A 15,277-nucleotide genomic window follows, 5' to 3' on the forward strand; every position below is an offset into this window, starting at 1 on the left:
TTCAAGCCACTACAATCTCTCATGTGCATTATTAAAATAACTAGTTTTCCTCTGTCCTCTTTTCAAAATCTGTTCTCAATACAACAGTCAGAAAGAGCTTTATTTTTAAAACATAAGTCAGATCATGGTCTTTGCTCAGAAATGTCATATCATACTCAGAGTAAAAGCCAAAGTTCTTTCAATAGCCTAAAGCATTATATAATCTGTCCACCCAAATTCTCTATCCTGTTAAATACAGGCCTTTTCTACTTTATACCCTTCTTTTGCTCATTGTCCTCTACCCACACTGGCCTCCTTGCTGCTTCCCAGATACACTAAGCACATTTCCACCTCTGGGCCTTTATACTTTTTGTTCTTTTTATCAAGAATGTTATCCTCATGATAGCCACAGTTTCACTATTCATCAGCTCTTCAAATGTCATTTCAGTATGGGTCACTCTACATAAAATTTCAAGTCTTTTCAACACTCTCTAATACTCTTGTTTTATTTCTTCTTAGCAATTATCCTTAACTAATATACTATGTGTTTATATATTTTATTTATATTTTCCCTGTAAAATATAAGCTCTGGAAGAAGGGAAGTCTTATTTTTGTTATATCCCCAGTATCTAGAACTGTACTTAAGTCTTAGCGTGGTACATATGTGCTGAGTCATGTCTGATTCTTTATGACCTTCCTCTTCCAGGGGATCTTCCCAACCCAGGGATCAAATCCATGTCTCCTGCTTCTCCTGCGTTGCAGGTGGATTCTTTACCACTGAACCAGATACTCAATAAATATTTGCCAAATGAATGTTGAATAAATGAAGTATTTTAGGAAGTCGTATCAGGAGAATCTTTTTTCTTGCATAAAGCCATCTGTCAATTTTATCAACAGATAAATCAAAGCTGCTTCAGACTGTGAAACAAATAAAATGACCTCAAGATTTGAAAAATAAATTATACTAACAAAGTTATGATTAGCTGCTCAGGCGACCTCACAGAAACAATGAGAAGTATTTATGTGAATCCAAAATATTTTAATAGTAAAGAATAAACAGTATATCTCAACAACGTGTTCCTAGTGTTCAATGGACAGTTTTATAAGTGCGAAAACTTAGCCAAAATAGTTTTCATCAATTCAAGAAAAGGTAAAACCAAAACAGTCATCTAATTATCTGAACAGAATTACACATTTTTAAGTAACAATGTGGTTATTTCCCATTTAGGCTGATACATTAAAATATAAAGAAACAAATTATTTACAAATCAAAAGTCTTAATTTCAGAATATGTTTGGCTCTTTAGAAAATAAGAATTAAAAACTTAACTATAAATTTTATGTTATAGGCTCCTTAATCACACTGATTTTCTGAAATTAAACAAACAGCTTTTCTGCTTCCTTTAGTTTTTGTTTCCTATTCATCTTAGCAATTACAGCCCAACGGTCCTCCTGCGTTTTCCTCATAGTTTCAGACTTCTGCATAGATCCAGGAGTCGTTAGAGATGAAGGAGTCTGGATAGAAAATAAAGTCATAATATGTTTAACTCAAAAAAAAAAAAAGAATTAAATCCAGCTTTTGAAATTTGCTTTCCAAAATAACTACCTTTTTTGGCGTTCTGACACAAAGATGAGAAATTGGTGGATTATTATCCTTGCATAGTTTTCTCAGTGTCTCTTCCTCTGAAACCATGCTCTTAAAGAAAAATATAAAAATATAATTTGGAGGCTGCCACCATTAATATTATATTATAAAATTTTTGTCTATATTCCACATATGAGAATGAAATGGAAGAGTATAAAGAGGAAGAAAAAAAGAGGGGGTGGGGAAGGAGAAAGAAGAGGAAAGAAAATTTAAAAGCCTGAAGGAAGAAGACAATGACAAACTAAACTCAGTCTGCCAGACAAGGAAATCCGATTTTGATTCTACTAACCATACATCTAAAGGGTTATGTAGAATACAAGATGTATATGAATAGTGTTTTTCTACTGATTTCTATTTAAGTTTCACTTTCCCCACTCTTTTTCCCAGCCTTTTTATTCAAACATGCTTAGGCCTTATAATAAGCATTCATAATCCTATAAAAATGATGTCAATTATCAATTTCTGAATATTTTCCCAAGTAATAATAGCTAACAGTTATTTAGTTCTTTCTTTATGTCAGGCACTGTTTTAAGCACTTAGCATATTTTAACTGGTTTTAATCCTTACAACATTTTTATGATCTATATATACTATTATTATCCTCATTTTAAAGGTGAGGAAATGAGACACACAAATATTAAGTAACTTGCCCAAGACTATACAGCTAGTAAGAGACAGAGCCAGGATTAAAATCCAGGTAGGCTGGCTCCAGAATCCATTTTCTTAATGAACATGTAACATAAATTTAGTCAGAAGCAAACAGTTCACAATATCTTTTCCTGCTTATTAAAGTCACATTTAATACAAATTTCAGAAGGTTCATGGATGAAAATATTCAATCATTTTCATAAATTCTAAGATTTCAGCAGAATTCACTAAGTCACAAAATTTCTCTTTGTTCTTGAACAGGTTTAGGCAATTTGTGTATTACAAGTATTTTTTCCATTTTTTAATTTCTTCTAGGTTATCTAATTTGTTGGCATATAATTGTTTACAGTACTCTATCTCTAAAAGGTTGGTAATAACATCTCCAATTATATTTCTGACTTAAGTTACTCGATTTTTTTGTCAGTCAAGCTAAGATTTGTCAACTTAATTGACCTTTTCAAAGAAATAAATTTTGACTTCATTCATTTTCTCTGTTTTCTTTTCCCTAATTTGTTTATCTCCATTCTTATCTTATTATTTCTCTCCTCTGTCACCTTTGGGTTTAATCTGATCTTCTTTTTCTAGTTCTTTAAGGTAAAAAGTTAGTTTATTGATTTTTTTTCTTTTTCAGTGTAGGAATTTAGAGCTATACATTTCCCTTAGAGCGCTGGTTTTTCTGTCTCACATAAGTTTTGGTGTATTGTGTTTTCACTTTCATTCATCTCTAAGTTAAATTCCCCTTGTGTTTTCTTCTCTGATCCATTGGTTATAAGTGTATTAATTCTCACAAATTTGTGAATTTTCTAGTTTTCCTTCTCTTTCTGATCTCTAACTTCATCTCTTTGTATTCAGAGAAGATAATTTATATATGATGCCTAGTTTTTTAAATCTACTGAGATTTGTTTTGGGACCTATATGGTCTATCCTGGAGAATATCCATGTACAGTTGGGAAGAATGTGTATTCTTTGGTTGAACTGAATGTTCTATATGTGTCTATTAAATCTATTTGGTGTGTGTTGTTCCAATCTTATTTCCTTATTTATCTTCTGTCTAGTTGTTTTACCCATTATTGAAGGAGAGGTATTGAAGTATCCAACTATTAATGTATAACTGTCCATTTCTTCAATTCTATAAAGCTTTGCTTCATATATTTTAAGGGTATGTTATTAGGTGTATAAATGATTAAAATTGTCATAACTTCTTGCTATACTGAACCTCTTATTTACATATAATGTCTTTGTTTCTTGTACTTTTTGATTTAAAATCTATTTTGTCAGATATTGGTAAAACCAACCCACCTCTTTCTTGATTACTATTTGCATATCTTTTTCCATCCTTTCACATTTAGCCAATTTGAAGCTAACATGAGTCTCTTTTTGTTTATTGGAGTATATAATCCTCCAAATATACATTGTAAATTACTCATATGTAAGTAATTACTGATAAAGAGAGACTCAGTTCAGTTCAGTTGCTCAGCTCTTTGCAACCCCATGAATCTTTGATATTCATTTCCTATATGCTTTATAGATGTTTTGTTTTGTTTTGATTCGGTTTTGGTCACTCATTTCCTCTATTATTACCTTCTTTTCTGTCCAGGTAAAATTTTTGGTAGCAAAATGTTTTGATTTCCTTCCCATTTCCTTTTGTGTATATTCTATGCTTTTGTGGTTACCATAGGGATTACATATAACAACCAAACATTATAGTAACCTAATTTGAATTTATACTAACTTCAATAGCCTACACAAACAGCTCCATTTTCCTTCTGTTACTGATGTCACAATTATATCTTCATATATTGTGTGCCCAGCAATATAGATAAATTAAGCATTAGCTTTTAAGTTATGTAGAAAATAAAAAGTAAAGTTAGAAACCAAAATTACAATCATTTCAGCTTTTATAATTTCCCATGTATTTGACTTTATCAAAGACCTTTAATTTCATGTGATAATTATAACTGATAAAGCCTATTGTGAAATGTCTTCTTAGATAATTTAAACTGTAATAGTATAAATAAAATACTGTAGTGTTCATGGTGTTACAAAGTTGTGATGCTACTTTTAAAAATGACATGAAATCATGAGTTATTCCAAATCTCAGATAAGTTAAGAAACTAGCCTAAATTCAGAGAAAAACAGTATGAATTCTAGACCTAGTATCTCTAATTCCAGAGCTCATGCTCTTTCTACTAATTCTCATCACTTTTTTAAATATCTTGACTTCAGTTTTACCTGGAAATTACTGTGTACAATGACATACATAGGCCATGGAGTTGGATAGTTGGTGTTCAAATTTTGGTTCCATGACTTTCTAATTATGTGATATTGGAAAAGTACCAGTGTGACTCAGTTTCCTCATCTGTAAAATGAGAATAAGAACTCTGTCTCTACTTCTAGAGTGTTAGATTGTTTTAAGAAATAACTGAAGTATTCTGTGTAAAGTTTTTACAGTAGTGCCTGGTTCACAGTCTTAATTATTATCTATAAAACAAAGAGATACTAGAGTAGAAATTTTCTTTAAATTAACTTAAATAATTACAATTTTAAGATTACAGCTATTTATTATTCTAGAACAAATGAAAGCAGAAGTCTCAAAGCAGTATAAAAGCTTGAAGAATCTCATAGTTATGAGTTGCAATAATAAAACAAATGGCTTTAATTACAATTTTTTAATTAAGAATCTTTGGTAAATTGCTCCATTTTGTATAATGAGGTTAATCTGGTTTTAAACTAAATGAGTATAAGTTTAATTATTCTTAATAGATTATTATTATACCTTTAGAAAATAATGATATGTATGAAGTAGGGAGTAACTGGTCATACAAACTGCCAGAGGAACTATCCTCCTTAACATGCCATTTTTAACACATTAACTCTTTAAGAATCATAGAAATGTTATTGTTTTCAATCAATAAGTGGTATAAAATTAAAGAAAACATTTATAATAGGCAAAATCAAGAGAAGTCCTGAACAACAAATTTGGCTGCAGCAAGATTAAAGGTATTCAGTGGGCCTCAAAAAGAAAAAGGCAAAGAAAATAACACTCTTCTGGAAAACAAGAGAATTAGTCATCTCAAATACCAACTATGTCATATCAAGGATTTCAAAATGTCCTGTTTTCTGAAGTTGATAAAGATTTTTCTAACCCTAAATTTTAAAATGCTGCAAAAGCAGAGAGTCCTATATTATAGATTTTCACTTCTTTTCAGTATTGCAGTAATAGATACTATGCACATATATTATACACATATATCAAGAAATAATATAGAAATATAATAATGTAAACAATAAATGCTGATTATTTGTAATAATTTTTACCAAAAGATCGGTAGTTTCTGAACTATCCGAATTAACATCAAACTCAAAGACCATTTTTCTCTTTTTACTATTACTTTCTTCAATGGGTACATTCTTGTTTCCTCTTTGCTGAATTTTTAGTTTTGTTGGTGTTTTCACAGTATATGCCTATCCAAAATAAAAAAAAAAAACAAAACATTATCCCATCAAATAAAACATATATTGTTAATAAAGGCAGGTTGAGTCTTTAACAATCAATAGTAACTCTCCATTATTATTGGCATGTGTATGAAGTAGAAATTTTGGATAAGAATTTAATTCAGAAGTTTTTAATAAAATAATGGGGGAGAGGGAGGGAGAGGAGAAAGGAAGGATGGGAGAGACACTCCAGCTTCAGTAGCCAACAACCTTAAGAGAGACTTTAACATTTCGAACAATGATTAAGAACAAAGAACTGAGAGCTTTTATTACTACATAAAAATCCTGATTTATAAGAAAGCAAGTTTGCTCATGTTTTGTTGATAAAGTAATTCCATTAGTCAATGTTTAGTATTCCATATTATCCTGTAATATGTAAGTTTTATAATTTTTAAAAATTGTCTTTAAAAAGTAAGGTCACTGATATCAGCAAGAATGGCAGAGTAAAACTCGAAAAATTTGCTCTTCCACAAAGCAATAAAAATGCCAGTAAAAGTGGTCAAAATCAATTTGTTTATAACTGTGGAAATTAACAAAAAGCTTGCCACAACCTAAAGAGTTGTTTCTTTTTTTTAAATGGCTGAACCTCTGTAAGAAGAGCAAAACTAGCAGTGCCTGAACTCTTCCTCATCTCATCCCCTGCTCTCTTAAAAAGTACATTCCTGGTCCAGCCTGGCAGCCAATGAACAGAGCAAAACACACTTGGGAGCTCTTTCAAAATTTTATGCTAAAAAAGTTGTCAATATTTGACCTGTCTAGTGGCTCAGATGGTAAAGCATCTGCCTGCAATGCTGGAGACCCGGGTTCGATCCCTGGGTTGGGAAGATCTCCTGGAGAAGGAAACGGCAACCCACTCCAGTACTCTTGCCTGGAGAATCCCAAGGACGGAGGAGCCTGGTAGGCTACAGTCCATGGGGTCGCAAAGAGTCGGACACGACTGAGCAACTTCACTTTCACTCATTTAGTGATTCTCTAGACAATTTCATTTACAGGGCTGAATTTGACTCAACTTGGAGCTCACTCAGTTAAAGGGGAAAAAAAGGAAAAAAGCTTTCTCCTCAATGTTTATGGAGTTGTTGTTTTTTGTTATTCAGTGGCTAAGTCATGTCTGACTCTGGGAGCCCATGGGCTGCAACATGCCAGGCTTCCCTGTCCTTCACTATCTCCTGGAGTTTGCTCAAACTCATGTTCATTGAATAAGTGATGCCATCCAACCATCTCATCCTCTGTCACCCCCTTCTCCTCCTGCCCTCAATCTTTCTGGCATCAGGGTCTTTTCCAATGAGTCAGCTCTTTGCATCAAGTGGCCAAAGTATTGAAGCTTTAACAGTTACAAACAAGCGTTTTAACTTCAGTCCTGTCACTTCATGGCAAATAGAAGGGGAAAAAATGGAAGCAGTGACAGATTTAATTTTCTTGGGCTCCAAAGTACTGCCGATGGTGACTGCAGCCATTAAATTGAAAGACACTTGCTCATTAGAAGGAAAGCTATGACAAGCCTAGATAGCGTATTAAAAAGCAGAGACATCACTTTGCCAACAAAGGTCCATCTAGTCAAAATTATGGTTTTTCCAGTAGTCATGTATGGATGTGGAATTGAACCATAAAAAAGGCTGAGCACCAAAGAACTGATGCTTTCGAACTGGAGAAGACTCTTCAGAGTTCCTTGGACTACAAGGAGATCAAACCAATTAATCTGAAAGAAAGTTCAGTTCAGTTCAGTTTCTCAGTCATGTCCGACTCTTTGCGACCCCATGAATTGCAGCACCCAGGCTTCCGTGTCCATCACAACTCCCGGAGTTTGCTCAAATTCATGTCCTTTGAATCAGTGATGCTATCCAACCGTCTCATCCTCTGTTGTCCCCTTCTCCTCCTGCCCTCAATCTTTCCCAGCATCTGGGTCTTTTCCAGTGAGTCAGTTCTTCACATCAGGTGGCCAAAGTATTGGAGTTTCAGCTTCAGCATCAGTCCTTCCAATGAATATTCAGGACTGATTTCCTTTAGGATGGACTGGTTGGATCTCCTTGCAGTCCAAGGGACTCTCAAGAGTCTTCTCCAACACCACAGTTCAAAAGCATCAATTCTTTGGTGCTCAGCTTTCTTTATAGTCCAACTCTCACATCCATACATGACTACTGGAAAAACCATAGCTTTGACTAGATGGACTTTTGCTGGCAAAGTAATGTCTCTGCTTTTTAATACACTGTCTAGGTTTGTCATAGCTTTTCTTCCAAGGAGCAAGCATCTTTTAATTTCATGGCTGCAACCACCACCTGCAGTGATTTTGGAGCCCAAGAAAATAAAGTCCATCACTGTTTCCACTGTCTCCCCATCTATTTGCCATGAAGTGATGGAACTGGATGCCATGATCTTGGTTTTCTGAATGTTGAGTTTTAAGCCAGCTTTTTCAATCTCCTCTTTCACTTTCATCAAGAGGCTTTTTAGTTCTTCTTCACTTTCTGCCATAAGGGTGGTGTCATCTGCATATCTGAGGTTATTGATATTTCTCCCAGCAATCTTGATTCCAGCTTGTACTTCATCCAGCCTGGCATTTTGCATGATGTACTCTGCATATAAGTTAAATAAGCAGGATGACAATATACAGCCTTGACGTACTCCTTTCCCAATTTGGAAGCAGTCTATTGTTCCATGTCCAGTTCTAACTGTTGCTCCTTGACCTGCATACAGATTTCTCAGGAGGCAGGTAAGGTGGTCTGGTATTCCCATTTCTTTCAGAATTTTCCACAGTTTGTTGTGATCCACACAGTCAAAGGCTTTGGCATAGTCAATAAAGCAGAAATAGATGTTTTTCTGGAACTCTCTTGCTTTTTCAATGATCCAGCGGATGTTGGCAATTTGATCTCTGGTTCCTCTGCCTTTTCTAAATCCAGCTTGAACATCTGAAGAAAATCAACCCTAAATATTCATTGGTAGGATTGATGCTGAAGCTGAAGCTCCAATACTTTGGCTACCTGATGCGAATATCCAACTCATTGGAAAAGACCCTGATGCTAGGAAAGACTGAGGGCAGGAGAAGGGGGAACCAGAGGATGAGATGGTTGGATGCCATCATAAACTCAATGGACATGAACTTGCACAAATTCCAGGATACAGTGAAGGACAGGAAAGTTTGATGTGCTGCAGACCATGGGATTGCAAAGAGTTAGATATGATTTAGCAACCTAACAACAATTCTTTAATAGAGATCATTTCATATTTTGAATAATAAAATAATAGATACAACAAGATAATTTCATATAATAGCCTTGCTATGTACTTTACTAGTTTTCATAATTTCCATGAGGTGGATAATACTGTACATATAATTCAATATATATAATACAGGACATAAAGGAGACTATTTTTGTCTGAAATTGTCAACTAAAGCACAAAGTTGGGGGGAAAAGTGCTAGTAACTTACACTCTAAAGAAAGCAATGTATAATTAGGGCTACCTCCTTCTCTAAGGCTTATTAAAAGGTGGTAGAACAGGACTAACAATCACCAAATATCTCTCTTATTCCCAGTCAATTTATACAAACGGAGGGAAAAGCACACAATTTTGGCTTGGGGGTAAAGATAGATTGAAATACTCCTCCATCAACTCTCAAAGCAAGTAAGGATATAACTCTAAAAAGGAGTTTTCCTTTTTATAGTTGAGTAATTTTCCACTGAGGGGACATATGTATACCTATGGCTGATTCATGTTTATGTCTGGCAGAAACCATCACAATATTGTAAAGTAATTATTCTCTAGTTAAACTTTTTTTTTTTTTTAAAGAAGCCTTATAATGACTAATGGTGCCTTCTAGAAGGGGAGACTGGCATCTCATTCCCTAGGTGGATATAAACCTAGTAAGAAGACTTATTTATCTGTCTTTATGTCTACCTGAACAAGTAAAAAGAAATCAGAGTAAGACAGATGGCAGAGAGGAGGAGAGGGAAGTCAGAAGTAGAGCATTATACACCACCATTTAGCACTGAAAGGTTGAAAGAATTCCCCATGGATTAAGTGGACATGTTGAAGATAGCTAGATATGAGCCACCTTGCTAGTGGTACCTGCTTCACAAGGACACTGCTAACTAAAAGACTCCAGCAACAAGACGATGAGGAGTAAACACCAAAGGCAGGTAACTGAGGTGATACTGGAAAATTCAAGTCAAAATTAGAGCTTGTCTATCAGGGACCTATGCACTGGTAAAAGCCAGAAAGTGATAAAATTTGCCCAAGATGTCATTAAGATGTGTACAGTGATAGAATACAACAATTAAACTATTTCACACTGGTGTAACAAATAACCAAAACTTTCAAGACAAAGGTTATTATACCTATGTGTTTGATACCAGATATATGGTATATGATACCAGAGACTTTTTTATTTAAAAAAAAGAAAAGACAACTTTCTTAGAAATTTTAGCAACAAACCTTTGGTAATGGTGTAGATAAGATATTTTTGGCAGGTGTACGCAAATAGTCTCTTTTATCTTTTGAAGATCTGCTCTGATTAGCTGATGGGAAGCTTCGAGATACATTTTGTGAAAGAGGTACTTTAGAATCAAGTTGCCAATAATTAGTTTCAGGTGTTTCCAATAAAGATGTCTGTGTTTTCTATTGAACAACAAAAATGAAAGAAGTCATCATTAAGTGTCATTTTAACTGAAGTGCAGCAACTTGTAAAAATAACACTGAAATAAACTAGAATTTACACTCAAGTGTAGTACTGAGTAGAAAACTTTGAATAAATTACACCTATCTTCTTTATGACTTTATTTTTCTTATTTAAAGACGGAAATGGTTTTTTCTCCCTTTGTCCTCACAGTGCTGCTATAAAAATAAATAATAATCTCAACTCTCTATTTGACCAAAAGTTGGAAAGTCTCCAAAGACAATTCTCTAGTCCTGGTGGAAAAAAAAAAATCTTAATTTGTGATTCATTCCAATAACCCTACAGCCCAAAGGCATCTCCTTCATGTTTTCATAAGTCCTGTTTCATCTATAAAAATATCAGCCCTTTTCTATCTATCTACTAGTTTCATTCACCTTCAGAAAAAAAAAGGGGGAGAGAGGAAAAATTATGAAAGTAAAAACCTAGAGAAATTTTCAGGGCAAGATAAAGGAGCTGATTATGAGGCACAAAATACTATGTATAAAATAAATAAGCTGTAAGGATATACTGTACAGCACAGAGAGTATACCCAATATTTTATAATAACTACAAGTGGAGTATAACCTTTAAAAATTGTGAATCACTATGTTGTATAACTGAAATTTATATTTAATAATACTGTAAGTAAACTATACCTCAATTTAAAAATAAAAAAAATTTTAAAGGAGATAAATGGGGTAATTTGCAGGTTTCTTGCCAAGTTCATAATACTTTTTCAAACAAAAAATTAATTTTGGTATCATTTTTTCAGAGATGCATTTTACACCAGTTCAGTTCAGTTCAGTCACTCAGTCATGTCTGACTCTTTGCGACTCCATGAACTGCAGCATGCCAGGCCTCCCTGTCCATCACCAACTCCTGGAGTTCATTCAGACTCATGTCCATTGAGATGGTGATGCCATCAGCCATCTCATCCTCTGTCATCCCCTTCTCCTCCTGCCCCCAAATCCCTCCCAGCATCAGAGTCTTTTCCAAAGAGTCAACTCTTCGCATCAGGTGGCCAAAGTATTGGAGTTTCAGCTTTAGCATCAGTCCTTCCAAAGAACACCCAGGACTGACCTCCTTTAGAATGGACTGGTTGGATCTCCTTGCAGTCCAAGGGACTCTCAAGAGTCTTCTCCAACACCACAGTTTCAAAGCATCAATTCTTTGGTGCTCAGCTTTCTTCAGAGTTCAACTCTCACATCCATACATGACCACTGGAAAAACCATAGCCTTGACTAGACGGACCTTTGTTGGCAAAGTAATGTTTCTGCTTTTTAATTTGCAGTCTAGGTTGGTCATAACTTTCCTTCCAAGGAGTAAGCGTCTTTTAATTTCATGGCTGCAATCACCATCTGCAGTGATTTTGGAGCCCAGAAAAATACAGTCTGACAGTTTCTCCATCTATTTGCCATGAAGTGATGGGACCAGATGCCATGATCTTCGTTTTCTGAATGTTGAGTTTTAAGTCAACTTTTTCACTCTCCTCTTTCACTTTCATCAAGAGGCTTTTTAGTTCCTCTTCACTTTCTGCCATAGGGTGGTGTCATCTGCATATCTGAGGTTATTGATATTTCTCCCGGCAATCTTGATTCCAGCTTGTGCTTCTTCCAGCCCAGCGTTTCTCAGGATGTACTCTGCTATAAGTTAAATAAGCAGGATGACAACATACAGCCTCAACGTACTTCTTTTCCTATTTGGAACTAGTCTGTTGTTCCATATCCAGTTCTAACTGTTGCTTCCTGACCTGCATATAGGTTTCTCAAGAGGCAGGTCAGGTGGTCTGGTATTCCCATCTCTTGAAGAATTTTCCACAGTTTATTGTGATCCACACAGTCAAAGACTTTGGCATAGTCAATAAAGGAGAAATAGATGTTTTTCTGGAACTCTCTTGCTTTTTCGATGATCCAGCAGATGTTGGCAATTTTATCTCTGGGCAAATTTTACATACTTTTCCATAAATATTTCTATAACATAGCTGATAACACAATTTTGATTAAAGAAAACTTGTTCTGCTCTCTGGACTTACCAGGAATCATCCTCAGAATCTCCAAAATTTAACTGCTTTCATGGACAAATTTTCTTCACCCAAAAGGACTGAGAATGGCAACTATACCACCTTGTGGTCATATCTGGGAATCTAACATTTCCCTAGTAGCTTGGCAGACAAAGAAAATGCACCAGCATTCTAGACTACTGAAATAACCCTCTTTGTAATACCTCATGAAGATGTATTACTCTCCTACAAGTTACATTCTTTTCTATTACCTTTCCAGTGATGCATATATACAGAACATTCATGCTTTTCTCTGTAATACTTTTTAAACAAATACTTATTCAGCATGTCCTATGTGCCAAGCACAATTTCAAATGCTTCACAAATACTATCTCATTTAATCTTCATAACAACTTTTGAGAAAGTTGTTTTATAGATAAGACTGAAGTATGAAGAAGTAACATACCCAAACTCAGAAATTTTTGATTGATAAACCTAACAATTATCATATATAAGGTTTGTAATACTTCAATATTGTTGGAATAAAGCATAGCACACAAAAGCCTATTTAAATCTTTTCATTTATCATTTTCTCATTATTTGCAATATATATATATCCAGACCCCCAGATAAACTATAGGGAATTAACTAATCTACTTGATAATGTATACAGAGAATAGATATATATTACTAGGATTATACAGGAATCAAAACAAATCTGCAAGAATATCTGATATATATTTTCACAATATGAACATATTCTATATTTAGAAGTACTGGAGTTTAACCAATGTATTATCTTCATCAGACACTTTGCTTAGTCTGTATGTAAGTGAAGTCACTCAGTTGTGTCTGACTCTTTGCAACCCCATGGACTGTAGCCTACTAGGCTCCTTTGTCCATGGGATTGTCCAGGCAAGAGTACTGGAGTGGATTGCCATTTCCTTCTCCAGGGGATCTTTCCAACCCAGGGGTTTAACCCGGGTCTCCCTCATTGCAGACAGGTGCTTTACTGTCTGAGCCACCAGGGAAGCCCAGTCTGTATCTAATCCTCCCAGCTAATTCTAATACGACAATAATTTCTCCGTATATAATGTTTTCGTGTCTGTTATATGTGTCTGGACACATGGAGCACTTAATATTCATTTACAGGTACAATAATTCTTTCTTTCTTCTCTTCGAACACTCACTTCAGTCGTGTCCAACTCTTTGTGACTACAGACTGTAGCCTGCCAGGCTCCTCTGTCTATAGGATTCTCTAGGCAAAAATATTGGAGTGGGTTACCATGCCCTCTTCCAGGTATCTTCCTGACACAGGGATTAGACCCGTATCTCTTGCCATTTCCTGCACTGGCAGGTGGGTTGTTTACCACTAGCGACACCTGGGAAGCCCTTCTTTGAACACAAACATATCAAAATTAAAGCACCATCTATACTTTAACAACTGAACTGTTCTCAACAACTCTGTTTTCTTCAGTTTACAGTCAGAGCAACTTCTGTGGAGACTTAGGAGACTACATCACTATATATAAAGAATATTTACTCACTTTAACTAAAATTTGCAAGAACACTCTTCTGTAATAATCCTATATTACCAAATATATTGAAGCTGAATATTACCTCCCTTTTTCATACTTGATGCTTCCTTTCATGTGCAGGGAACATTCCTAACCTCTCTCTGCTTCCTTAGGGGAAGATCAATGGCTTAACAGGATTGCTGAATATGGAAGGATTAATTGTGGACATATAATTCAACCTCTTCCTTATTTCTCCCCTTGGGTAACCGAAGAAGCACACATTCTCCTCTACGCCATGTATCTTAAAAGAGCAGGTCATTCAAGTGGGTAGACTTGTCCTAATCCAGCTCTATCTATGACAAGAGTAGATAAACTTGTTTAATTTGGGATTTCAGGATTAAGAAATCCTGTTTTCTTCAAATATAAGCCACATTATCCAATATTGTTTATCAATAATAAAGATGAAGGACTGATGTTGAAGCTGAAACTCCGATACTTTGGCCACCTGATGCGAAGAGCTGACTCATTTGAAAAGACCCCGATGCTGGGAAAGACTAAGGGCAGGATGAGAAGGGGACAACAGAGGATGAGATGGTTGGATGGCATCACTGACTCAATGGACATGGGTTTGGGTAGACTCCGGGAGATGGTGACGGACAGGGAGGCCTGGAGTGCTGTGGTTCATGGGGTCGCAAAGAGTCAGACACGACTGAGCAACTGAACTGAACTGAACTGAAAAGATACTATTTTGATTTTCACTACCTTTCTAAACTGGTTCAGATTTAAGAAGCAAGATGTGATTTGTTTAGCCCTCTCAAAAACTCAAAATTAGACATAATCTAAACATGAGCTTTAAAATTTTTAAATGAAATGTTTTCCCTCTAACATTGGAAATTTCTCAAGAAACACAAATGTACCTAATTTAATACTATAATAAAATTTTTAAAAGATTAAAATCTTCTCTAAATTTCCAAATGACAGATGCTTTGAAATGTTTTAGCTAATGCTTTTGGATTAATAAAGAAACAATTTTGGAAATGAAATTGTGTGATATATATTATTTTAAAAAAATTTTGGTGTATAGTTGATTTATAACATTGTGTTAGTTTCAGGTGTATAGCAAAGTGAATCTGTTATATGTATGCATACGCATATATCCAATCTTGTTTAGATTCTTTTCCCATATAGGCCATTACAGTAGAAGTCCCTGAGCTATACAGGAGGTCCTTAGTAGTTATCTATTTTATACATAATTGTGTGTATATCGGAGAAGGCAATGGCAACCCACTCCAGTACTCTTGCCTGGAAAATCCCATGGGCGGAGCAGCCTGGTAGGCTGCAGTCCATGGG

The 15,277-nt window shown here is 35.1% G+C and overlaps 1 protein-coding gene and 1 long non-coding RNA gene across 8 annotated transcripts in view; one reads left to right on the plus strand and one right to left on the minus strand.

The window, feature by feature from the left end:
* LOC133243541 (uncharacterized) overlaps positions 1-12,977 on the plus strand; it is a 43,398-nt gene extending 30,421 nt beyond the window's left edge. Inside the window, exon 2 of the long non-coding RNA XR_009735105.1 lies at positions 686-12,977. This is a non-coding gene — a long non-coding RNA (uncharacterized LOC133243541). The remainder of the gene's footprint in view (positions 1-685) is intronic.
* Positions 998-15,277, minus strand: part of SYCP1 (synaptonemal complex protein 1) — a 145,736-nt gene continuing 131,456 nt past the window's right edge. For all 7 annotated transcript variants that reach the window (XM_061410348.1, XM_061410344.1, XM_061410316.1 and 4 more), the window contains 4 exons: positions 10,192-10,374; positions 5,590-5,736; positions 1,585-1,674; positions 998-1,493 (listed from right to left, as the gene is read on the minus strand). In XM_061410348.1, coding sequence (XP_061266332.1) covers positions 1,356-1,493; positions 1,585-1,674; positions 5,590-5,736; positions 10,192-10,374 — 558 coding nt within the window. In that variant the 3' untranslated portion in view covers positions 998-1,355. The remainder of the gene's footprint in view (positions 1,494-1,584; positions 1,675-5,589; positions 5,737-10,191; positions 10,375-15,277) is intronic.

Source organism: Bos javanicus, chromosome 3, assembly GCF_032452875.1.
Source record: "Bos javanicus breed banteng chromosome 3, ARS-OSU_banteng_1.0, whole genome shotgun sequence".
Lineage (NCBI taxonomy): Eukaryota > Metazoa > Chordata > Mammalia > Artiodactyla > Bovidae > Bos > Bos javanicus.